The 24972-nt window shown below is 38.4% G+C and overlaps 2 protein-coding genes across 6 annotated transcripts in view; one reads left to right on the plus strand and one right to left on the minus strand.

The window, feature by feature from the left end:
• drc3 (dynein regulatory complex subunit 3) overlaps nt 1–14579 on the minus strand; it is a 30404-nt gene extending 15825 nt beyond the window's left edge. The window contains exons 1-7 of the mRNA XM_062036398.1: nt 14179–14579; nt 12676–12792; nt 12450–12616; nt 12223–12378; nt 11997–12116; nt 7897–8009; nt 5793–5967 (exon numbers count right to left, since the gene is read on the minus strand). Of these exons, the coding sequence (XP_061892382.1) occupies nt 5793–5967; nt 7897–8009; nt 11997–12116; nt 12223–12378; nt 12450–12616; nt 12676–12792; nt 14179–14365 (1035 nt within the window). The 5' untranslated portion in view covers nt 14366–14579. The remainder of the gene's footprint in view (nt 1–5792; nt 5968–7896; nt 8010–11996; nt 12117–12222; nt 12379–12449; nt 12617–12675; nt 12793–14178) is intronic.
• An 878-nt stretch (nt 14580–15457) lies between these two features.
• LOC133642890 (TOM1-like protein 2) overlaps nt 15458–24972 on the plus strand; it is a 52324-nt gene continuing 42809 nt past the window's right edge. For all 5 annotated transcript variants that reach the window (XM_062037303.1, XM_062037304.1, XM_062037305.1 and 2 more), the window contains exon 1: nt 15458–15582. In XM_062037303.1, coding sequence (XP_061893287.1) covers nt 15531–15582 — 52 coding nt within the window. In that variant the 5' untranslated portion in view covers nt 15458–15530. The remainder of the gene's footprint in view (nt 15583–24972) is intronic.

Consider the following 24972-nt stretch of genomic DNA (forward strand, 5'->3'; position numbering starts at 1 on the left):
CATAACATCTAGGGCTTTTAGAGAGTAGAGTGCACAACTGCGCACACAACAGGGAGACGAAGCAGAAGAACGAGGAAGTTACATACATGGCGACGCCGACGACGAGCAAGATGAAGAAATACGCTTGCAAGTTCCAAAACGAATGGAAACAAGAATTTCAGTTCATCCAGGACAGTTCGAAGGGGAAGGGGTATGTATGTTGCCTGTACATTTTGTAAAACAGACTTCTCCATTGAACACGGTGGCCGAAATGGTGGCCGAAACGGTTAAACAGGACAATGCTGCCATCTACTGGATAGCCTCCGAAACACTGAAATTCAAGTATTTATTTTATTTATATGTATAATAAAATAAATAAATAAATAAATAAATATATATATATATATATATATATATATATATATATATATATATATATATATATATATATACATATACATATACATATATATATATATATATATATATATATATATATATATATATATATATATATATATATATAATTCACTGAAAATCAAGTATTTCATATATATATATATATATATGAAATACTTGAGTTGGTGAATTCTAGCTGTAAATATACTCTCCTCTTAACCACGCCCTTAACCACGCCCCAACCACGCCCCCCCCCCCCCACCTCCCGATATCGGAGGTCTCAAGGTTGGCAAGTATGGAGTATTATTATGGTGTGTGTATAAGGCGGGGGTCGGCAACCCGCGGCTCTAGAGCCGCATGCGGCTCTTTAGCGCCGCCCTAGTGGCTCTCTGGAGATTTTTCAAAAATGTATGAAGAATGGAAAAAGATGAGGGGAAAAAAATCAATTTTTTTGTTTTAGTATGGTTTCTGTAGGAGGACAAACATGACACAAACCTCCGTAATGGTTATAAATCACACTGTTTATATTAAATATGCTTCACTGATTCAAGTATTTGGCGAGCGCCGTTTTGTCCTACTTATTTTGGCGGTCCTTGAACTCACCGTATAGTCTGTTTACATCAGGGGTCTCAAACACGCGGCCCGCGGGCCAATTGTGGCCCGGGAGACGTTATTTTGCGGCCCCCACCTTAATATGAAAGTTTAATGTTAGTGCGGCCCGCGAGTTTTAAATGAATGGCGCTTGACAGCGTTGTGTGCGGAGCTGAAGAAATCTACCAATCACGTTGTGGTATGAGGCTCTCGACAATATCGAGGGCGTGCCGTGATGGCACTGTCATCAGTGTCCTCTAGAATCTGTCACCGCATCATCTTTTTCTCCATACTAACAGCGTGCCAGCCCAGACACATGTTGTATGAGGCTTCTAGAGACACACGCAGGTTATTGCAAGACATACTTGAGGAACAGCCATACATTTCACACTGAGGGTGGTCATATTTTATTTTATTTATATTTTAACACTGTTACAAATATGCGCCACACTGTGAACCCACACCAAACAAGAATGACAAACACATTTCGGGAGAACATCCGCACCTAAACACAACATAAACACAACAGAACAAATACCCAGAATCCTTTGCAGCCCTAACTCTTCCGGGCTACAAAAACACCCCCGCTACCCCCAACCCCGCCCAACTCAACCCCCCCCCATCTCCCGAATTCGGAGGTCTCAAGGTTGGCAAGTATGCATTGATGTCACTTGCGTAATGCAAGCAGAGAAACATTTTGCCGCTTTTCTATGACACACGCTCTTCCTTCCTCCCTCCCTGCCTCCCTCCCTCGCCCGCCTGCTCGCTCCCGCCCCCGTTGTAAACAGTCCGGGCGGGGAAGACGAGCACTCCGCCGAAGGAGCGAGCGACAATACAAAAGTGTGGTGCACTGGACCCCAGCGCTGATACAGACGTGGTGATGTTAACCCGTTCGGGGCTAATTGTGCTACCGTAACTGTAAACTCCACCCCCCACCCTCCTCCCGTTGGCTCCAGACAGAGACGATTTTTGATGCAATATTTCTTTCACAGGGGCACCCCGACGTGTCTTATTTCATTTCATTTCATTTTTATTTATCTCCTTCATTGATGTGCATCTTTGATCGATAGACAATTATACCTCAATTTTTAAATTATACATTTACACACCAATGCCTGAGAAGGAGCAGGATGAAGAAAAATCTTATATTTTTCTGCCCCCTTCAACATAGTACGTAGTCTTACTTAATGATATCATATAAACAAACAATTACATCCAAATATAACGAAAACAAACAAAAAAACACAAGAAGTGCAAAACTTCATGATGTACAAAAAGAACAAAAAAAACAAAATAAGTAGTATACACCTCACAGGATGATACAAAACAAATACAAAACTAGGCAAAAAATAAGTAAAATAATAAATATAAAGCAAAATGTAAACAGTTATGGCTGTCCATATGATCTCATTGTTCTGTCCTTATATATTTTTTCAATTGGAATATATTTTTACAATCTTTTATCTCTTGTAAAGAGAATTCCATAGTTTAACCCCCACCACTGATATACACATTTGTTTTAAAGTTGTCCTTGAATACTGATGTTTGAAATGACCTTTTCTTCTATGCTCTTCATTCTCAAAAGTGATGACAAACATTTTTTGTAAATTTGCTGGTAATGTTTTACTTTTAGCCTTAAACATGACACATAATGTCTGTAACTTTACTAGCTCCTGTAGTTTCAATAAACCAGAATTAATAAATAATATGTTAGTGTGTTTTAAGTAATCTACTTTATGAATAATCCTTATAGCTCTTTTCTGTAGTTGATACAGAGAAAGTTGCGTTGCACAAGGAATACAATTTGAAACGTCATTATACAACTAGACATGCTGAGGAGTATGCAAAATACTAGGGGAGTGAACCGGGTTGCAAATTTTAAAACCAGTCTACTGAGGCAACAAGATTTCGTCAAGAATTGAAATGACCTTTTCTTCTATGCTCTTCATTCTCAGAAGTGATGACAAACATTTTTTGTAAATTTGCTGGTAATGTTTTACTTTTAGCCTTAAACATGACACATAATGTCTGTAACTTTACTAGCTCCTGTAGTTTCAATAAACCAGAATTAATAAATAATATGTTAGTGTGTTTTAAGTAATCTACTTTATGAATAATCCTTATAGCTCTTTTCTGTAGTTGATACAGAGAAAGTTGCGTTGCACAAGGAATACAATTTGAAACGTCATTATACAACTAGACATGCTGAGGAGTATGCAAAATACTAGGGGAGTGAACCGGGTTGCAAATTTTAAAACCAGTCTACTGAGGCAACAAGATTTCGTCAAGAAAGCAAGCGAAAAGAGCGATGCAGCAGTCAAAGCTAGCTACATGGTGAGTGAGATGGTTGCTAGGGCGGGAAAGCCATTCAAAGGAGGTGAATTCATTAAAAAGTGCATGTTAGATTTTTTTTAAGAAATCTTTTCTTGCGGCCCAGCCTCACCCAGTTTCTGCATCCAGTGGCCCCCAGGTAAATTGAGTTTGAGACCCCTGGTTTACATGTATAACTTTCTCCGACTTTCTAGGACGTGTTTTATGCCACTTATTTTTCTGTCTCATTTTGTCCACCACACTTTTAACCTTGTACATGAGTGCACAAAGGTGAGTTTTGTTGATGTTATTGACTTGTGTGGAGTGCTAATCAGACATATTTGGTCACTGCATGACTGCAAGCTAATCGATGCTAACATGCTATTTAGGCTAGCGATATGTACATATTGCATCATTATGCCTCATTTGTAGCTATATTTGAGCTAATTTAGTTTCCTTTAAGTCCTCTTAATTAAATGTATATCTCATGACACATGTAATATGGCTTTTAATTTTTTGCGGCTCCAGACAGATTTGTTTTTGTTTTTTTGGTCCAATATGGCTCTTTCAACATTTTGGGTTGCCGACCCCTGGTATAAGGTAAGACATATCTGGTGTTTTGTTTCGCAATATTATGCAAAAGCAACTTTTCTTACCTTCTGGTACTTGCTGATGTGTATTTGGGATCTGCATGAATTCAGAAAAATTGCGCGCGTCTGCCTTTGTAGTCGGTGTCGACGCCGTAGTCGGTAAGCTTCTTCTTTTTCTCTATCTTCTTGTTATGGGACATTCATCCTCCGCTGTTGCCATTTCTAATATAATGTAGTGTAAAGTTCTTACTTATATCTGCCATGAAAGCGCTAAAACATACCGGTGTAGTGAGTTTACATTATTCCCCCAAGGAACTTTAGTTATTAGAGAGTTCAAGGTCGGACGGTTTTTCACAGGACACATTGAGGAGATGCTGCTCCGTTATTGATTGAAGTAAAGTCTGAATGTCATTAAAGCAGTTAGCGCCATCTTTTGACACTTCTTCCACTCCCGTCCTTGCACGCTACACCGCTACAACAAAGATGACGGGGAGAAGACGCTGTCAAAGGTGAGCCACGTAAATAAGACCGCCCACAAAACGCCGCATCCTGAAGCGACTTGAAGATGATCTATAAAACCTCATCTATGCAACATTTTGACCAAAAAAAACACCATTACATGTTATGTAGACAAGTGTTTTTCAACCTTTTTTGAGCCAAGGCACATTTTTTGCGTTGAAAAAATCCGGAGGCACACCACCAGCAGAAATCATAAACTCAGTTAAGTCATTGTCGCAATTGTTGGATATGACTTTAAACCATAACCAATCATGCATCAATATAGCTCTTGTCTCAAAGTAGGTGTACTGTCACGACCTGTCACATCACGCCCTGACTTATTTGGACTTTTTTGCTGTTTTCCTGTGTGTAGTGTTTTAGTTCTTGTCTTGCGCTCCTATTTTGGTGGCTTTTTCTCTTTTTTTGGTATTGTCCTGTAGCAGTTTCATGTCTTCCTTTGAGCGATATTTCCCGCATCCACTTTGTTTTAGCAATCAAGAATATTTCAGTAGTTTTTATCCTTCTTTGTGGGGACATTGTCGATTGTCATGTCATGTTTTTGATGTACATTGTGGACGCCGTCTTTGCTCCACAGTAAGTGTTTGCTGTCGTCCAGCATTCTGTTTTTGTTTACTTTGTAGCCAGTTCAGTTTTAGTTTTGTTCTGCATAGCCTTCCCTAAACTTCAATGCCTTTTCTTCGGGGCACTCACCTTTTGTTTATTTTTGGTTTAAGCATAAGACACCTTTTTACCTGCATTTACAAAGCAATTAGCTACCGGCTGCCACCTACTGATATGGAAGAGTATTACACGGTTATTCTGCTGCGCTCTAGACAGCACCGACACTCAACAACAACAACAACATATAATTTGCAGACTATAATTACTGGTTTGCAAAAAAAATTTTCAACCCAAATATGTGAAATTAGATAATCTCCCACGGCACACCAGACTGTATCTCATGGCACACTGGTGTGCCGCGGCACAGTGGTTGAAAAACACTGATGTAGACCACAAGGAAGTCTTTTACATTTAGAAAAAAAATAAAATAATATGACCCCTTAATGCGCCTTAATTCGGTGCGCCTTATATGAAAAAAGACCGCCCTATGGTCCGGAAAATACGGTATGTATATTTTAGGTGAGTATTGTAAAACATTTTTGATGATACCTTTTTAGTGCCAGTTCAATTTAAACCCCAATTTTACAAAATGTATATAAGTAGGCGGTCGCCACTCCATCTCTACTTCAGTTTAGGGGTCATTGGCCTGGACAACGTTCGAGACCCCTGTCGTTAATGCACACTCTCCACCACTTCCCTTTTTTAGTTTCGTTGTAGTGTGACTGCAAACTAAACAAACAATGATAAACAGAGAATTGAAAGCTTTCCATCAAAACTGAGCATTGTCATCTTTTCAAAAGGAACCTGCTTGTGTTGCTTCTCAAAGTCAGTCAGCCGGTTGAATGCAATGCGTTGGTGTTTCGTCACGTCCGCTTCATTTCGCTGGAAGAATAAGGTTATCTCCGCCTCTCGCCGCTTGTGCTCAGCCAGGCCGACGTCAAACAACTGGTTGCACAGATCCGTGATAAGCTTCTCAAATGTATGTAGGCCAGTCAAGGGCATTCTCAAGGAACCGCCTCGAATACGGTATGACAAATACAAAACCCCAAAACCAGTGAAGTTGTCACGTTGTGTAAATGGTAAATAAAAAGAGAATACAATGATTTGTGAATCCTTTTCAACTTATATTCAATTGAATAGACTGCAAAGACAAGATATTTAATGTTCGAACTGAGAAACGTAATTTTTTTTTTGTAAATTATCCCTAACTTTGAATTTTTGAAGCTTCTCAGGTGGAATTCTTTCCCATTCTTGCTTGATGTACAGCTTAAGTTGTTCAACAGTCCGGGGGTCTCCGTTGTGCTATTTTAGGCTTCATAATGCACCACACATTTTCAATAGGAGACAGGTCTGGACTACAGGCAGGCCAGTCTAGTACCCGCACTCTTTTACTACGAAGCCACGCTGTTGTAACACGTGGCTTGGCATTGTCTTGCTGAAATAAGCAGGGGCGTCCATGACAACGTTGCTTGGATGGCAACATATGTTGCTCCAAAACCTGTATGTACCTTTCAGCATTAATGGTATTAATGTCTTGGGCACTAATACACCCCCATACCATCACAGATACTGGGCTTTGAACTTTGTGCCTATAACAGTCCGGATGGTTCTTTTCCTCTTTGGTCCGGAGAACACAACGTCCAGTTTCCAAAAAAAAAAAAAAATGGAATGTGGATGTGGGGGGAGGTGTGGCCAGCGCTGTCTGTAGGAGTAAAAGTCACCGCCGCTGTCCGTGGTGCTGAGGACGAGCGCCATCGGGCAGGGGCGAGGCATGTGCTGACGGCGAGACACAGCTGGCAGGTGATCAGATTTCACAGGTGGCACGTGTTAATCTAATCATCTGTTGTCTTTAAGAGTGAGCGGCCGGGTGCAGGAGAAAGAGGAAGTTTGGAGAGAGACGTAATATTTGATGGTTGTGTTGAAAAACATTAAACCTGTTGTCAAATCTGTACGCTTGTGTACTTTGACGTGCATATCTGTGGAGCCGCAAGACAGCGACTTCCACAGTGGACTCGTCAGACCACAGAACACTTTTCCACTTTGCATCAGTCCATCTTAGATGAGCTCGGGCCCAGCGAAGCCGGCGGCGTTCCCGGGTGTTGTTGATAAATGGCTTTTGCTTTGCATAGTAGAGTTTTAACTTGCACTTACAGATGTAGCGACTAACAGTAGTTACTGACAGTGGTTTTCTGAAGTGTTCCTGAGCCCATGTGGTGATATCCTTTACCCACTGATGTTGCTTCTTGATACAGTACCGCCTGAGGGATTGACGGTCAAGGCCTTGCCATTTACTTGCAGTGATTTCTCCAGATTCTCTGAACCTTTTGATGATATTACAGACCGTAGATGGTGAAATCCCTAAATTCCTTGCAATAGCTGGTTGAGAAATGTTGTTCTTAAACTGTTGGACGATTTTCTCAGGCATTTGTTGACAAAGTGGTGACCCTCGCCCCATCCTTGTTTGTGAATGACTGAGCATTTCACGGAAGCTGCTTTTATACCCAATCATGGCACCCACCTGTTCCCAATTAGCCTGTTCACCTGTGGGATGTTCCAAATAAGTGTTTGATGAGCATTCCTTCAACTTTCTCAGTCTTTTTTGCCACTTGTGCCAGCTTTTTTGAAACATGTTGCAGGCATCAAATTCCAAATGAGCTAATATTTGCAAAAAATAACAAAGTTTCTCAGTTTAAACATTAAATATCTTGTCTTTGCAGTCTATTCAATTGAATATAAGTTGGAAAGGATTTGCAAATCATTGTATTCTGTTTCTATTTACCATTTACACAACGTGACAACTTCACTGGTTTAGGGTTTTGTAACATGTGCATTGATTTATGACCCATTGCAAACAATACAGTCTAATATCACAATCAAATGTTCATTCATGCCAAAAAAAAAAGGATATCCCTCAAGTAACTCGTCCACTCCAGGGAGGCAGTGTAGCTTGTCCGCCTCTGTGTCATTCTGGAATATGTTGTTATAGAGATGAGATCCGTTCAGCTGCTCCACAAAGGCATCCTGGAGCGACACAACATTAAAACATTGACAATGTGTGATCTTCAAAGGTCATTGACTTTTTCATGAGCAGTAATATGTATCCCCAGACACTGTTTATGAGAACTAAGCATAAGAAAAATATATGATCCTTCTTACGTTTGCTTTGCATTTGAGAGAAGAGGCACTCACAAAGTCAGTTTTGAAGTTTTTAAGACGTCATGAAGGAACAACCTCCTTCCTCATAGATTGAGCCCCTAGCTAGATATGCCCTGCCCATGTACACAGCACAATCTGTCTAAAAAAAAAATAAAAATAGGCTTTGCTACACATCTTAAAATATATCCTAAAGCAGGGGCTCTCCTCGGTGGCCAACTTTTCCACTACAGAGGGGCTTTAGGCCCACTCAATTATTAACACCGAATCATTAATCTTACTATTTATTTTAATCGTATTCAATAATTATATCTAACCTACTTGCAGTTTTCAAAGCATATGTTAATCACAAATATTATTATTTATTCAAAACACAAACTTTAGGCTTAGCAAAATAAATACTAATCAAATATACATAAGATGGGACTCAAAATTAACTGGCGAAAAATAAATGTACATCTACTTGATTGATTGATTGATTGATTGATTAAAACTAGAGATGTCCGATAATATCGGCCTGCCGATATTATCGGCCGATATATGCGTTAAAATGTAATATCGGAAATTATCGGTATCGGTTTTTTTATTATCGGTATCGTTTTTTTGTATTTTTTTGTATTTTTTATTAAATCAACATAAAAAACACAAGATACACTTACAATTAGTGCACCAACCCAAAAAACCTCCCTCCCCCATCTACACTCATTCACACAAAAGGGTTGTTTCTTTCTGTTATTAATATTCTGGTTCCTACATTATATATCAATATATATCAATACAGTCTGCAAGGGATACAGTCCGTAAGCACACATGATTGTGCGTGCTGCTGCTCCACTAATAGTACTAACCTTTAACAATTCATTTTACTAATTTTCATTCATTACTAGTTTCTATGTAACTGTTTTTATATTGTTGTACTTTCTTTTTTATTCAAGAAAATGTTTTTAATTTATTTATCTTATTTTACTAATTTTTTAAAAAAGTACCATATCTTCACCATACCTGGTTGTCCAAATTAGGCATAATAATGTGTTAATTCCACGACTGCATATATCGGTTGATATCGGTATCGGTTGATATCGGTATCGGTTATTAAAGAGTTGGACAATATCGGAATATCGGATATCGGCAAAAAGCCATTATCGGACATCCCTAATTGAAACTTTTATTAGTAGATTGCACAGTACAGTACATATTCCGTACAATTGACCACTAAATGGTAACACCCCAATAAGTTTTTCAACTTGTTTAAGTCGGGGTCCACGTACAATTCATGGTACTGACCGAATATGCCTGATTAGCACTCCAACAAGTCAATAACATCAACAAAGCTCACCATTGTGCATTCACGCACAGCATAAGACGTTTGGTGGACAAAATGAGACAAAGAAGGAGTGGAATATTTTACATGTAAACCAGGGGTGTCCAAACTTTTTCCACTGAGGTTAATCGAAGCAAACGGGGGCCATTTTGATATTTTTTTATTTTAAAAACCAATACAATGTATGTATAAAAAAAATACATTCAGGCCTCCACTCAGACTTGATCCCGGGGACCTCAAAAGGTTTTGGTCAAAAAAAATATTACAAATGTGTCATTATTTAGTATTATTATTATTATTATTATTCAAGGTTTAAATCTTTAGATCAACATTAGGTCCATCTGTCAATATAACGCTTTTAAAGATTTAAGTTGTATGCCATTTGTGTCAAGGAAAACCGTGTTTTTTTTATGGAAAAAAACACAAAATATGCAATATTTTCCCCCAATAAAATTTAAAAGTGGAATATTTGAGATTATATGATAATTGGAATCTTAAAAAGGTCAATAACTCATAACAACATTCATTATTTTTTTGAGCAATGACACTTAAAAAAAAAAAAAAAGTCCCACTAAAATGATTGGGGATCCAAAAGGGTACTGCTCAGTAAAGTTTAAAAAAATAAATCCAACATTTTTTTTTTACTTTTACCACAATAGTCTCAAGATCAACTACAGATCTATCCGTCAATTACAAGTTTTATTGTTGTTTATGTTTTTTCTTTATTCGTTTTAGGCCCTTCTTTTAAAAACTTTGTTTTTTAAATGGCAACCAAAAAATATGCAACATTTCAAGTGGAATATTTAATGTGAACTAAATGTAGCCTTGAATAGGTCAATAATTCATAATGACATTGATTTTGATTCATTATTATTTTTTAAAGAAAGAAACAGCCTGCATGGCAGCTTTGTGTTATTAGAGTCAATAATGCAACATTTTCTTGTTACATTTCACCTGTTTGCTCTTTTATACCACTTTTTATGTTTTTTATTTTTTTTTCATCGTATTTTTAGAATGTGCCGTTAAAAAATGACCTGCGGGCCGCAAATGGCCCCCGGGCCGCACTTTGGACTCCCCTGATGTAAACAAACTGTTGCGTCACAGTCCACACTATGGTGAGTTCAAGAACCGCCGAAATTAGTAGGACAAAACAATGTTCACCAAATGCTCTCATCAGTGAAGCATAAACACAAACATATTAAACAGTGGGCTTTTTAACAATTGGGAAGCTTTGTGTCATGTTTGTCCTCAAACAAAAAACATACTAAAACAAATAAATAATTTTCCCCCATCTTTTTCCATTTTCAATCATTTTTAAAAAATGCTCCAGGGAGCCGCGGGTTGCTGACTACCGAACTAGATGAACAAAAATACATTTATTGTAGTAATTAGATTTTTTTTGGGGCCAATTAGGTGAAATTGGATAAATTCACAGGCAAATCTGATGACCTCTAAAGCAGTGGTCCCCAACCACCGGGCCGTGGCCCGGTACCGGTCCGTGGACCGATTGGTACCGGGCCGCACAAGAAATAAAAAAATATTTATTTATTTATTTATTTTTTTAAAAATTAAATCAACATAAAAAACACAATATATACATTATATATCAATATAGATCAATACAGTCTGCAGGGATACATTCCGTAAGCACACATGATTGTATTTCTTTATGAAAAAAAAAAGAAGAAAAAAACGGGTGTTGATGAGCAGATGAGGGCTGGCTGGCGTAGGTGGATAGCTAATGTTTTTAGCATAGCTCTGTGAGGTCCCGTTGCTAAGTTAGCTTCAATGGCGTCGTTAGCAACAGCATTGTTAAGCTTCGCCAGGCTGGAAAGCATTAACCGTGTAGTTACATGTCCATGGTTTAATAGTATTGTTGATCTTCTGTCTATCCTTCCAGTCAGGGGTTTATTTCTTTTGTTTCTATCTGCAGTTAAGCCCAATGCTATCACGTTAGCTCCGTAGCTAAAGTGCTTTGCCGATCTATTGTCGTGGAGATAAAAGTCACTGTGAATGTCCAATTCGCGTTCTCGACTCTCATTTTCAAGAGGATATAGTATCCGAGGTGGTTTAAAATACAAATCCGTGATCCACAATAGAAAAAGGAGAAAGTGTGGAATCCAATGAGCCAGCTTGTACCTAAGTTACAGTCAGAGCAAAAAAAGATGCGTCCTGCACTGCACTCTAGTCCTTCACTCTCACGTTCCTCATCCACAAATCTTTCATCCTGGCTCAAATTAATGGGATAATCGTCACTTTCTCGGTCCGAATCGCTCTCGCTGCTGGTGTAAACAATGGGGAAATGTGAGGAGCACTTCAACCTGCGACGTCACGCTACTTCCGGTACAGGCAAGGCTTTTTTTTATCAGCGACCAAAAGTTGCAAACTTTATCGTCGATGTTCTCTACTAAATCCTTTCAGCAAAAATATGGCAATATCGCGAAATGATCAAGTGTGACACAGAATGGATCTGCTATCCCCGTTTAAATAAAAAAAAAATTCATTTCAGTAGGCCTTTAGTTAATTGACCATACCTCGTGCCGTTGTAGTTCAGCCTCCTGCTTTCTATTTTCCTCCACAGCTTGCTGCCGCTGTAACTCCCCTTGGTTCATCTCCTCAATGTCAAGGTTGTACTTTATATTTGCCCTATTTCTCTGCACATCCAAAACAATACAGTATGTATTACTTAAACTGTCAACACGGGGTACACACCTGCATGGCTTCAGGTCTACAGTAGGTGTATGCACTCTTTGTACTCACGATATCCTCATTGAGAAATATGTTGTTCAGGAACTTCAGTTGTTGAAAGTAAGCAGCAATGAAAATCAGGTATTTATCCTCACAGCTCTCCTCAGGGATGGGATTTCCCTCTATATTGAGGGTGAAGAGTTTCTTGAACCTCCTGAGATAAACCACCTTAAAAAAAAACACATCGTTAGCAAAACACTCCAAAAATATGTTGTTTTGTGGTGCGGCTTTTACGTTACATTGTTCAATTGCTGGAGAAGGTTGTTAGCAAGGCATAAAATAGTGAGCTCCACAAGGTTGTCCATGTTTTCAACAAAAGAGATCCTGTTATTGGACAACTTGAGCACTTCCAGCTTCTGAAGACCCTCCAGACCCTCGATTTTCTCAATGTTGTTAAACGACAAATCTAGAAGAACAGAATCGTCATTCCTTGCAAGTTTATAATTAATTGGATGTCGACCTTACTGAGCCATGTCAGGTTAACAAGATGGTTCAATCCCTCCATCTTCTTGATGAAGTTGTTGTTCAAGTTGAGCTTGGTCAAGGACGTAAACTCCCATAGGTGGTCTATCCTCCGGATGTCTGTGGAAGAAAATATAACTACTGTATAACTTCCATCCATCTTCTTCTGCTTATCCGAGGTCGGGTCGTGGCAGAAGCAGCCTAAGCAGAGAAGCCCAGACTTCCCTCTCCCCAGCCACTTCATCCAGCTCCTCCCGGGGGATCCCGATGCGTTCCCAGGCCAGCCGGGAGACATAGTCTTCCCAACGTGTCCTGGGTCTTCCCCGTGGCCTCCTACCGGTCGGACGGGCCCGAAACACCTCCCTAGGGAGGCGTTCGGGTGACATCCTGACCAGATGCCCGAACCACCTCATCTGGCTCCTCTTGATGTGGAGGTACAGCGGCTATACTTTGAGCTTCTTACCCTATCTCTAAGGGAGAGACCCGCTCCCCGGTGGAAGAAACTCATTTCGGCCGCTTGTACCCGTGATCTTGTCCTTTCGGTCATAAACCTAAGCTCATAACCATAGGTGAGGATGGAAACGTAGAACGACCGGTAAATTGAGAGCTTTACCTTCCGACTCAGCTCCTTCTTCACCACAACGGATTGATACAGCGTCCGCATTACTGAAGATGCCGCACCGATCCGCCTGTCGATCTCACGATCCACTCTTCCCTCACTCGTGAACAAGACTCCGAGGTACTTGAACACCTCCACTTGGGGCAAGATCTCCTCCCCAACCCGGAGATGGCACTCCACCCTTTTCCGAGCGAGAACCATGGACTCGTTTCATACTCTGCTGCAAACCGATCCAGTGAGAGCTGAAGATCCTGGCCAGAAGAAGCCATCAGGACCACATCATCTGCAAAAAGCAGAGACCTAATCCTGCAGCCACCAAACCGGATCCCTTCAACGCCATGACTGCGCCTAGAAATTCTGTCCATAAAAGTTATGAACAGAACCGGTGACAAAGGGCAGCCTTGGCGGAGTCCAACCCTCACTGGAAACGGGTCCGACTTACTGCGAGACCAAGCTCTGACACTGATCATACAGGGAGCGGACCGCCACAATCAGACAGTCCGATACCCCATACTCTCTGAGCACTCCCCACAGGACTTCCACACGGTCGAATGACTTCTCCAAGTCCACAAAGCACATGTAGACTGGTTGGGCAAACTCCCATGCATCCTCAAGGACCCTGCCCAGAGTATACAGAGCTGGTCCACAGTTCCACGACCAGGACGAAAACCACACTGTTCCTCCTGAATCCGAGGTTGGACTATTCGGCGTAGCCTCCTCTCCAGTACACCTGAATAGACCTTACCGGGAAGGCTGAGGAGTGTGATCCCACGATAGTTGAAACACACCCTCCGGTTCCCTTTCTTAAAGAGAGTATAACTTATAAAGAGAGTATACTGTATAACTTATCCACATTGAACACGTTGTAGCCTGTATTTTGTACTCACTTCTGTATTCCAGACTCAACCTAAGGGCGTCATTATAGTGGATTCCTTCTTCTTTGGCAATACGTTCAGCTTGATCTTGAAGTCCTTGTTCCAGTACAGCCTCCTGCAGAAGCTCCTCGTCGACATAAACGGGTTTAGATGCACCGTGATAGCAGCTCATGTTGGGGGTTTCTTTGCTGGCACACATGACTGCACTTGCTTCAACAACCTGTTGTTTAAAGAAAGAAAGACTATTCAAACGTTAATACCTAGTTTATGTCTAAGAAGGACAGCTCCAGACTGGAGAAACTAAACAGGCGGGCCGGCTCTACGATCGGAATGAAACTAGGATGACAGGGGACGCAAAGCAATAATAATACTGAAATAAACTGCAACAAAAAACAGTGCAGTACATTTTAAAGGTGCAATATAAACATCACATGTTCTTCATTTTCTTCTCTTCATAACATGGTCACTACTGCCTAGTTTCTCTTGTTATATTCTTATTTTTACTGTTATATTTGTATTCTTATTGTTACTTTTTATTTGTATTCTTATTGTTATTTTTTTCTATTTTATTTCCATTTATTCCTCCATTGTTTACATTTTTAAAAATTATTTAAAATTCTATCTCAAATCTGTACACTGCTGCTGGAATTTGAATTGGAATTTTCCTGAGGGAACTCTCCTGAAGGAATCAATAAAGTACTATCTATCTATCTATCTATCTATCTATCTATCTATCTATCTATCTATCTATCTATCTATCTATCTATCTATCTATCTATCTATCTATCTATCTATCTATCTATCTATCTATCTATCTATCTATCTATGTCACAAAAGTACACTTGTCATGTCAGGTAACGTTAATCACTAACAATTAGCTAAAATAATGCATCTAAAGATTGCATTATTTATGTGAACACAAGCAATTTGAACTAAAATGAACAGTTTTTTTACACAAGGTAAACTATTAAGCTTCTCACCCTTCCTCTTGTTTACAAGCTGTCACATAGCAACAGCCTGCTGCGTTCAAGTACACTCGTAAATACAAATGGTCGACGTCAAAATAGCGTACATTACAATGTCAAACTTGAAAAGTAAAATGCTTGGCTACTGTTACTCTCGTGTTTTTTTATTGAATGTTTTTCACTAGTGAGTTTTTTTAAAAATACATCGCAATTTAAGTTCATGTGAATAACATTTGTATTGATAGTTTGGGACGCTGACCGCGACTGACAGCCTTGTTGGCCAATCATGTTCAAGTTGAAGATGCGTGTTGTCCAATAGGATTACACTTAGGGCGGGCCTTAAGTGGACAACTTGCGAGCCTCCGCCTGTCATCCTCAAGCCGATTGTTTGTTGTCAAAATGGAGTTCTTACTGGGTAATCCATACAGCACTCCAGTGGGTCAATGCATAGGTAGGTCAGCCTTTTAAAATGATTTATTTGCTGTCCGGTGGCCTTTACGATTAAATATATTCGTGGGCTAACATTTTGGCGACGCCCACAACAGTGGAAATAAATAGCTAGCATAGCATCCTGGCTGCTGACGTCATCTAATAGGAATGAGGTTCTAGCTAACGTTTTATTTAGCCTACTAAATTATTGACTCTTTCCTTTTATAAATACATTATTCAGCAAAGACTACCGTATTTTGACACGAAGCTCACCAAATTGTATGGTGATAAATTGAAAGGTAATTATGTATAGTTCTGAAAAGTTAGCTTGAAGTCAATATAAACGGTTTTGCCACAATATAATGCAGACGTTCCCCAGCTAACAAGAGCTAATGTAAGATGATTTGCAGTTTGAAAATGTTTCCAATACACACTATATTGCCAAAAGTATTTGACTCACATATGAACTTCATCAAGTGCCATCCCATTCCCAACCCATAGGGTTCAATATGATGTGGGTCCACCTTTTGCAGCTATTACAGCTTCAACTCTTCTGGAAAGGCTGTCCACAAGGTTGCGGAGTGTGTTTATAGGAATTTTCCACCATTCTTCCAAAAGCGCATTGGTGAGGTCACACAACGATGTTGGTGGAAAAGGCCTGGCTCTCAGTCTCCGTTCTAATTCATCCCAATGGTGTTCTATCAGGTTCAGGTCAGGACTCTGTGCAGGCCAGTCAAGTTCATCCACACCAGACTCTGTCATCCATGTCTTTATGGACTTTGCTTTGTGCACTGGTGCACAGTCATGTTGGAAGAGGAAGGGGCCCGCTCCAAACTGTTCCCACAAGGTTGGGAGCATGGAATTGTCCAAAATGTGCAGAAAGTCTGCGACCTCTTTGCACTATGCGCTACAGCATCCGCTGACCCCTCTCTGTCAGTTTACGTGGCCTACCACTTGGTGGCTGAGTTGCTGTTGTTCCCAAACGCTTCCATTTTCTTATAATAAAGCAGACGGTTGACTTTGGAATGTCTAGGAGCGAGTAAATTTCATGACTGGATTTGTTGCACAGGTGGCATCCTATGACAGTTCCACGCTGGAAATCACTGAGAGCGGCACGCTGGAAATCACTGAGAGCGGCCCATTCTTTCACAAATGTTTGTAGAAACAGTCTCCATGCTTAAGTGCTTGATTTTATACACCTGTGGCCGGGCCAAGTGATTAAAACACCTGATTCTGATCATTTGGATGGGTGGCCTAATACTTTTGGCAATATAGTGTAGGTAAATGTATTCATTTTCTCACTCAGCTTTATTTTGCTCCTCCTTTTCAGACCATAAACTAGTAGACCTAATCCACAGCCCATTTGGTGCTTGCAGCCAAGTCCTGCTCACATTTGCTAAAATGCAATTTTATTTGCAACTAAATGTGACAATTCTTGAAGGAATTGCGTGTAAATGCTGAAGTTGAACTGAAATCCTGGAATTTTTGAAAAATTGTTGAAGTTTAGCACACCGTTCCCAAACAGGCGGAATATTTTAAAGTTGGAACAGTTTGAATCAGATGAAACATGTGGGAGTTGTTGAACTTTGAAGAATGTGACAATGATTTCAATGGGAATTTCAGAAAAAATTGGGAGTTTGGGAAAAGCGGGAATATTTTTGAAAATGGTAAAAAAAACTTGAATGGTCTGAATGAGTTGAAATGGTTGGTGTTGGAATTTTTCAAATTGGTCGAGAAATGTTGAAGTAGTAACATGTTGAATTGAGAAATTATATTACGGAATTTCGGGAAAACCGGGAATTTTTCCAGTTCAAAAACAACTTCCTTTTTTCTCCTGATTAAGAGAAATGTTTTGACGGTGGAACGGTTGAAATGCGTTGAAAAATGTGGAAGGAGTAGTTGCCAGAAAAAAAGGTGGAAATAAGGCTTTGAAACACCAGGAGTTCTGGAAAATCCTGGAATTTTTTGGAACTTGGAAAAAAGGTTGTTTAATTTCCAGGATAGTGGATTGTGTTGAAGGTGAAATGGTTTGAATCGGTTGAAAAATGTGGAAATGGTGGAAGTTGGAAAAATGGCCAATTCATTTTGAGTAGGGAAAATGCAAACAAAAAAAAGGAATTACGGGAAATCTGGGAATTTTTTTTAGAATTGTTGAAGTAGAGCACACAATTCCTGAACAGGCTGAATATTTTGAAGTTGGAACGGTTTGAATCAGATGAAAAATTAAACTTGAATGGTCTGAATGAGTTGAAATGGTTGGTGTTGAAAATTTTCAAATCGGTCGAGAAATGTTTAGATAGTAACATGTTGAATTAACAAATTGTATTACAGAATTCCTGGAATTTCGGGAAAACCGGGAATTTTTCCAGTTCAAAAAACAACTTTGTTTTTTGTCCTAATTAAGAGGAATGTTTTGACGGTGGAACGGTTGAAATACATTGAAAAATGTGGAAGGAGTAGTCGCCAGAAAAAAGGGTGTAAATAGGGCTTTGGGAAACCAGGATTTCTGGAAAATCCTGGAATTTTTTTGAACTTGGAAAAATGATAGTTTGAATTTCCAGAATGGTGGAATGGGTTGGAAGTAGAATGGTTTGAATAGGTTGAAAAATGTGGAAATTGTGAAAGTTTGAAAAATGGCCAATTCATTTTGAATGGGGAAAATGCAAAAAAAAAAAAAAGGAATTACGTGAAATCCGGGAATTTTTTTTAGAATTGTTGAAGTAGAGCACACAATTCCTGAACAGGCTGAATATTTTGAAGTTGGAACGGTTTGAATCAGATGAAAAATTTGGAAATTGTGTAACTTTGATGAATGTCCCATTGATTTCAATGAGAATTTCGGAAAAATTGTGAATTTTAGGAAAAGCAGGAATTTTTTTGAAAATTGTAAAAAAAAACTTGAATGGTTGATGTTGAACATTTTCAAATCGGTCGACAAATGTTGAAGTAGTAATATGTTGAATTAAGAAATTGTATTACGGAATTCCTGGAATTTCGGGAAAACCGGGAATTTTTCCAGTTCAAAAAACAACTTTGTTTTTTGTCCTAATTAAGAGGAATGTTTTGATGGTGGAATGGTTGAAATACATTGAAAAATGTGGAAGGAGTAGTCGCCAGAAAAAAGGGTGGAAATAGGGCTTTGGAAAACCAGGATTTCTGGAAAATCCTGCAATTTTTTTGAACTTGGAAAAATGATAGTTAGAATTTCCAGAATGGTGGAATATGTTGAAGGTAGAATGGTTTGAATAGTTTGAAAAATGTGGAAATGGTGAAAGTTTGAAAAATGGCCAATTCATTTTGAATGGGTAAAATGCAAAAAAAAAAAAAAAAAAGGAATTACGGGAAATCCGGGAATTTTTTTTAGAATTGTTGAAGTAGAGCACACAATTCCTGAACAGGCTGAATATTTTGAAGTTGGAACGGTTTGAATCAGATGAAAAATTTGGAAATTGTGTAACTTTGATGAATGTCCCATTGATTTCAATGAGAATTTCGGAAAAATTGTGAATTTTAGGAAAAGCAGGAATTTTTTTGAAAATTGTAAAAAAAACTTGAATGGTTGATGTTGAACATTTTCAAATCGGTCGACAAATGTTGAAGTAGTAATATGTTGAATTAAGAAATTGTATTACGGAATTCCTGGAATTTCGGGAAAACCGGGAATTTTTCCAGTTCAAAAAACAACTTTGTTTTTTGTCCTAATTAAGAGGAATGTTTTGATGGTGGAATGGTTGAAATACATTGAAAAATGTGGAAGGAGTAGTCGCCAGAAAAAAGGGTGGAAATAGGGCTTTGGAAAACCAGGATTTCTGGAAAATCCTGCAATTTTTTTGAACTTGGAAAAATGATAGTTAGAATTTCCAGAATGGTGGAATATGTTGAAGGTAGAATGGTTTGAATAGTTTGAAAAATGTGGAAATGGTGAAAGTTTGAAAAATGGCCAATTCATTTTGAATGGGGAAAATGCAAAAAAAAAAAAAAAAAGGAATTACGTGAAATCCGGGAATTTTTTTTAGAATTGTTGAAGTAGAGCACACAATTCCTGAACAAGCTGAATATTTTGAAGTTGGAACGGTTTGAATCAGATGAAAAATTTGGAAATTGTGGAACTTTGAAGAATGTCCAATTGATTTCAATGAGAATTTCAGAAAAATTGTGAATTTTAGGAAAAGCGGGAATTTTTTAAAAAATGGTTAAAAAAAACTTGAATGGTGAATGGTTGGTGTTGAACATTTTCAAATCAGTCGAGAAATGTTGAAGTAGTAACATGTTGAATTGAGAAATTGTATTACGGAATTCCTGGAATTTCGGCAAAACCGGTAATTTTTCCATTTCAAAAAACAACTTTGTTTTTTTTTCCTAATTAAGAGGAATGTTTTGATGGTAGAACGGTTGAAATACATTGAAAAATGTGGAAGGAGTAGTCGCCAGAAAAAAGGGTGGAAATTGGAAAACCACGAATCCTGGAAAATCCTGGAATTTTTTTTGAACTTGGAAAAATTAATTTCCAGAATGGTGGAATATGTTGAAGGTAGAATGGTTTGAATAGGTTGAAAAATGTAGAAATGGTGAAAGTTTGAAAAATGGCCAATTCATTTTGGAATGGGGAAAAATGTCCCGGAAAACCTGGAATTCTGGAATTCAACAAAAGACATGTTTAAAAAAAGAGGAGGAAAAAAAGTAACGGATAACAATGTTACAATGTTTACATTACACATTTACAATGTTTACACATTTACAATATTTACATTACACAGTTACAATGTTTACATTACGCATTTACAATGTTTACATTACGCATTTACAGTTTCACGTTCTAACATGTCCGAAAAGAAGTCGGAAGAAGCAGAGCTTATTTAGCATTTTAGTGTTTGTTTTTTTGTAGGGCTGCAACTAACGATTAATTTGATAATCGATTAATCTGTCGATTATTACTTCGATTAATCGATTAATAATCTGATAAAAGAGACAAACTACATTTCTATCCTATCCAGTATTTTATTGAAAAAAACAGCATACTGGCACCATACTTATTTTGATTATTGTTTCTCAGCTGTTTGTACATGTTGCAGTTTATAAATAAAGGTTTATTAAAAAAAAAAGACTCTGCGCATGCGCATAGCATAGATCCAACGAATCGATGACTAAATTAACCGGCAACTATTTTTATAATCAATTTTAATCGATTTAATCGATTAGTTGTTGCAGCCCTAGTTTTTTGTATCCACTAAATTGATGTTGATAGTGAGAGGTAGATCATAATGGATTTGTTTGCAGACACTTTATTTTGGAGGATTCTTTAATCAAGATCCTGTGAAAGTTTGCCGCTCTAACCATTTAATTGATCTTAAAGGCCTACTGAAATGTTTTTTTTTAATTTAAACGGGAATAGCAGATCCATTCTATGTGTCATACTTGATCATTTCGCGATATTGCCATATTTTTGCTGAAAGGATTTAGTAGAGAAAATCGACGATAAAGTTCGCAACGTTTGCTCACTGATAAAAAAAAGCCTTGCCTGTACCGGAAGTAGCGTGACGTCACAGGAGCTAGTATTCCTCACAATTCCCCATTGTTTATAATCCAGCGACAGAGATTCGGACCGAGAAAGTGACGATTACCCCATAAATTTGAGCCAGGATGAAAGATTCGTAGATGAGGAACGTTACAGTGAAGGACTTGAGAGGCAGTGATGGACGTATCTTTTTTCGCTCTGACCGTAACTTAGGTACAAGCTGGCTCATTGGATTCCACACTCTCCTTTTTCTATTGTGGATCACGGATTTGTATTTTAAACCACCTCGGATACTATATCCTCTTGAAAATGAGAGTCGAGAACGTGAAATGGACATTCAGTGCCTTTTATCTCCACGACAATACATCGGCGAAATGCTTTAGCTACGAGCTAACGTGATAGCATCGTGCTTTAACTGCATATAGAAACAAAAGAAATAAACCCCTGACTGGAAGGATAGATAGAAAATCAACAATACTATTAAACCGTGGACATGTAAATACACGGTTAATGCTTTCCAGGCTGGCGAAGGTTAACAATGCTGTGCTAACGACGCCATTGAAGCTAACTTAGCAACCGGACCGCACAGAGCTATGCTAAAAACATTAGCTCTCCACCTACGCCAGCCAGCCCTTATCTGCTCATCAACACCCGTGCTCACCTGCGTTCCAGCGATCGGCGGAAGGACGAAGGACTTCACCCGATGCGTTTGGCGGCCCGGAGACGTAGGAAGTCAAGGTGAGGTCGGCGGCTAGCGCGTCTGCTCTCCAACAAAGTCCTCCTGGTTGTGTTGCTGTAGTCCGCTGCTAATACACCGATCCCACCTACAACTGTCTTCTTTGCAGCCTTCATTGTTCATTAAACAAATTGCAAAAGATGTCCAGAATACTGTGGAATTATGAAATGAAAACAGAGCTTTTTGTATAGGATTCTACGGGGTACCATAACTTCCGTTACTCTGGCTTCGTCACGCGCATACGTCATCATACCGCGACGTTTCAGACGGATATTTCCCGGGAAATTTTAAATGTCACTTTATAAGTTAACCCGGCCGTATTGGCATGTGTTGCAATGTTAAGATTTCATCATTGATATATAAACTATCAGACTGCGTGGTCGGTAGGGCTGCAACAACTAATCGATTAAATCGATTAAAATCGATTATAAAAATAGTTGCCGATTAATTTAGTCATCGATTCGTTGGATCTATGCTATGCGCATGCGCAGAGGCTTTAAAAAAAAAAAAAAAAAGTTTTTTTTTATTTTTATTTTTTAAATAAACCTTTATTTATAAACTGCAACATGTACATACAGCTGAGAAACAATAATCAAAATAAGTATGGTGCCAGTATGCTGTTTTTTTTCAATAAAATACTGGAAAGGATAGAAATGTAGTTTGTCTTTTCTATCCGATTATTAATCGATTAATCGAAGTAATAATCGACAGATTAATCGATGATCAAATTAATCGTTAGTTGCAGCCCTAGTGGTCGGTAGTAGTGGGTTTCAGTAGGCCTTTAAACCCATGTGGAGTTTTGCCAGCCAAAAGGTGCTTGACATAAGGCCAAGTTGGAAGTGTGTCATAGTGGTGACTAAATGTTTATGTGGGGGTTGGCAACGAGAGCCGAGTTAGCACCGCGTGGCACCGCCTGTCAGTGCCACTCTTAAGCCTGGGAATCATCTGACTCCACCGGTGCGGCTCTCGCTTCTCCCCAGCACAAGTGGTGGGACACGACACAATTAGTGAATACTTTCTGTGACTTATCTGATTGTGTGGACACACTCTTACTGTACGACACACTGCTGACAGTCCATTGTAGGAGATTAGAGGGGATATTACAGCCTTACTCAAGGATACAACTCCTGTTCATTTCTGGTGATGAGTACGCAGGATTGTCCACTCTTCTTAGCCTCTATTGCTGCTTCTGGTCCAGACTCATCTAATCCACTTTTTTTCTTGCACTTATCCACATTAAAGTTGACCGCCCTAATGCTGATTTGCTTATGCAACTGTTTACTCTAGTCGTGATCCATGTGCTACTTTAAGTATATGCTTTTGTTGGCTACAATTCAGCATTGTAGTGTTTCCTAGAGACCAGGACTTATTGATACTACTGTAGACCAATGTATAGTATCTCACAAATTTATACAATATATAATATATATTTGTTATGCAAATGATAATAATAAAATAATTTTAAAACAGGTTACAAAGGCTTCTAATTTTGCTGCTGAAGCATACGGTAACATATTGTGCCATTTTTGCTTGTATTATTTTATCAAAACTATTACTAATCTACTATAAATAGTGTTACTTTCTGTTGCAACATTGTTCTATCTACATTCCTTTTCAAATGTAATAAGCACTTATTCTTCAGGTGTTTAGATACTTTATATTAGTTACAAATGTGGGTATTGATCCACTGCCAAATAGTTACAGGGGCATCATTGGCCATGCCAACACCAATTATACTTACATTTTCCAGATCATTGAATGATTACATTTTTGATCACAATTATAGTCAAACACAGGATGGCAGTGTAACAATATCAATTACATATTTAAACTATTTCCTACTATTGGTTCTGATATAAATCTTATTTTTTTTCACCCGAAAGTCCTCCTGTATCCAGGAACTTATTTCCTAAGAACTTAAACAAGAACAAAAACAACTAACGATTTTTGATAATAAAAAAATATCGATCTAACCATTGTAGTATCGACTAAAGGTGGGGGAAATAATCGATTTTTAATTGCATCGCAAGTCGGACATGGACGATTATAAAATCGGTTAGTAAACGTCGATAATCTATTTATTGTAAATACAGTACAGTGTTTCCCATAAACTGCCAAGATACCTGTGGTGGTGGGGGCGTGGTAATGGGCGTGGTCACCATGACATCATCGAGTAATTTGCATAATTTACTACAATGATATGATTTTCTCTAAAAAGGCTCAAAAAATGTATACTTACTAATTAATAATAACAGTTTTGTTTTAAACGTCCATCCATCCATCCATTCATCTTACAATATAATTACAACACTTTATGTACATATTTATATACAGATTTGAACAAGAAGTTATTCACTGAAATATATTTATTAATTGTGGTTCTTACAAAAAATATATCTTATAATATATAAAAGCTAAAATGTCTCTTAAAGCTCTGCCCCTTTAATTAGTGCATACTAAATAATTGAACTTTAGCCTACTACTACAACCATATTATTTACCAGCAACATAAAGTGAAACAGAGGCAGAGGTGTCCTGCCACAGTCAGTAACAAACAAACAGAAAACAGTAGTGGTCAAATACAAATAAGGCAACAAGAGAAGTATCCTACACTTCTCTTTTGTAAAGTAAATCTGAACAGCCTATATGGGCATCTACATCAACTATATGATTTGCCTGAGAAGCTGGACAGGACAAAAAAAATAAAAATAAAATATTTTTTTTATTTTTATTTGTGGCGGACGTAATTCTTTAATGGCGGGCCGCCACAAATAAATGAATGTGTGGGAAACACTGCAGTAATGCAGACGGTTCTAAAATTTGGCTGACGGCAGCCTCACAGAGAGATCCGACCAGCTCCTTTATAGAGTACTTATGTTTCAGGTTTTTTTACACATTTCCATTAATTTGATGTCATGAAAACTTCTGATTATATAAGCACTGTTTTTAAAAGTGATAAACAGTTATTTAGCGAAACGAAAATAAATGTAAAACCGCATCAATATACATAAATTAAAGCTGCATCAATAATCGATTTTAAATCCAATTGTAGTTTCTGAATCAGATCGTAATCGAATCGTAAGGTGGCCAAAGAGTCCTACCTCAAGTTTCGACTATATTCCGTTACTGTCGATATTTGTATTGATCCACCCACCTCTGTC

The sequence above is a fragment of the Entelurus aequoreus genome, linkage group LG25 (assembly GCF_033978785.1).
Source record: "Entelurus aequoreus isolate RoL-2023_Sb linkage group LG25, RoL_Eaeq_v1.1, whole genome shotgun sequence".
In the NCBI taxonomy this organism is placed as follows: domain Eukaryota; kingdom Metazoa; phylum Chordata; class Actinopteri; order Syngnathiformes; family Syngnathidae; genus Entelurus; species Entelurus aequoreus.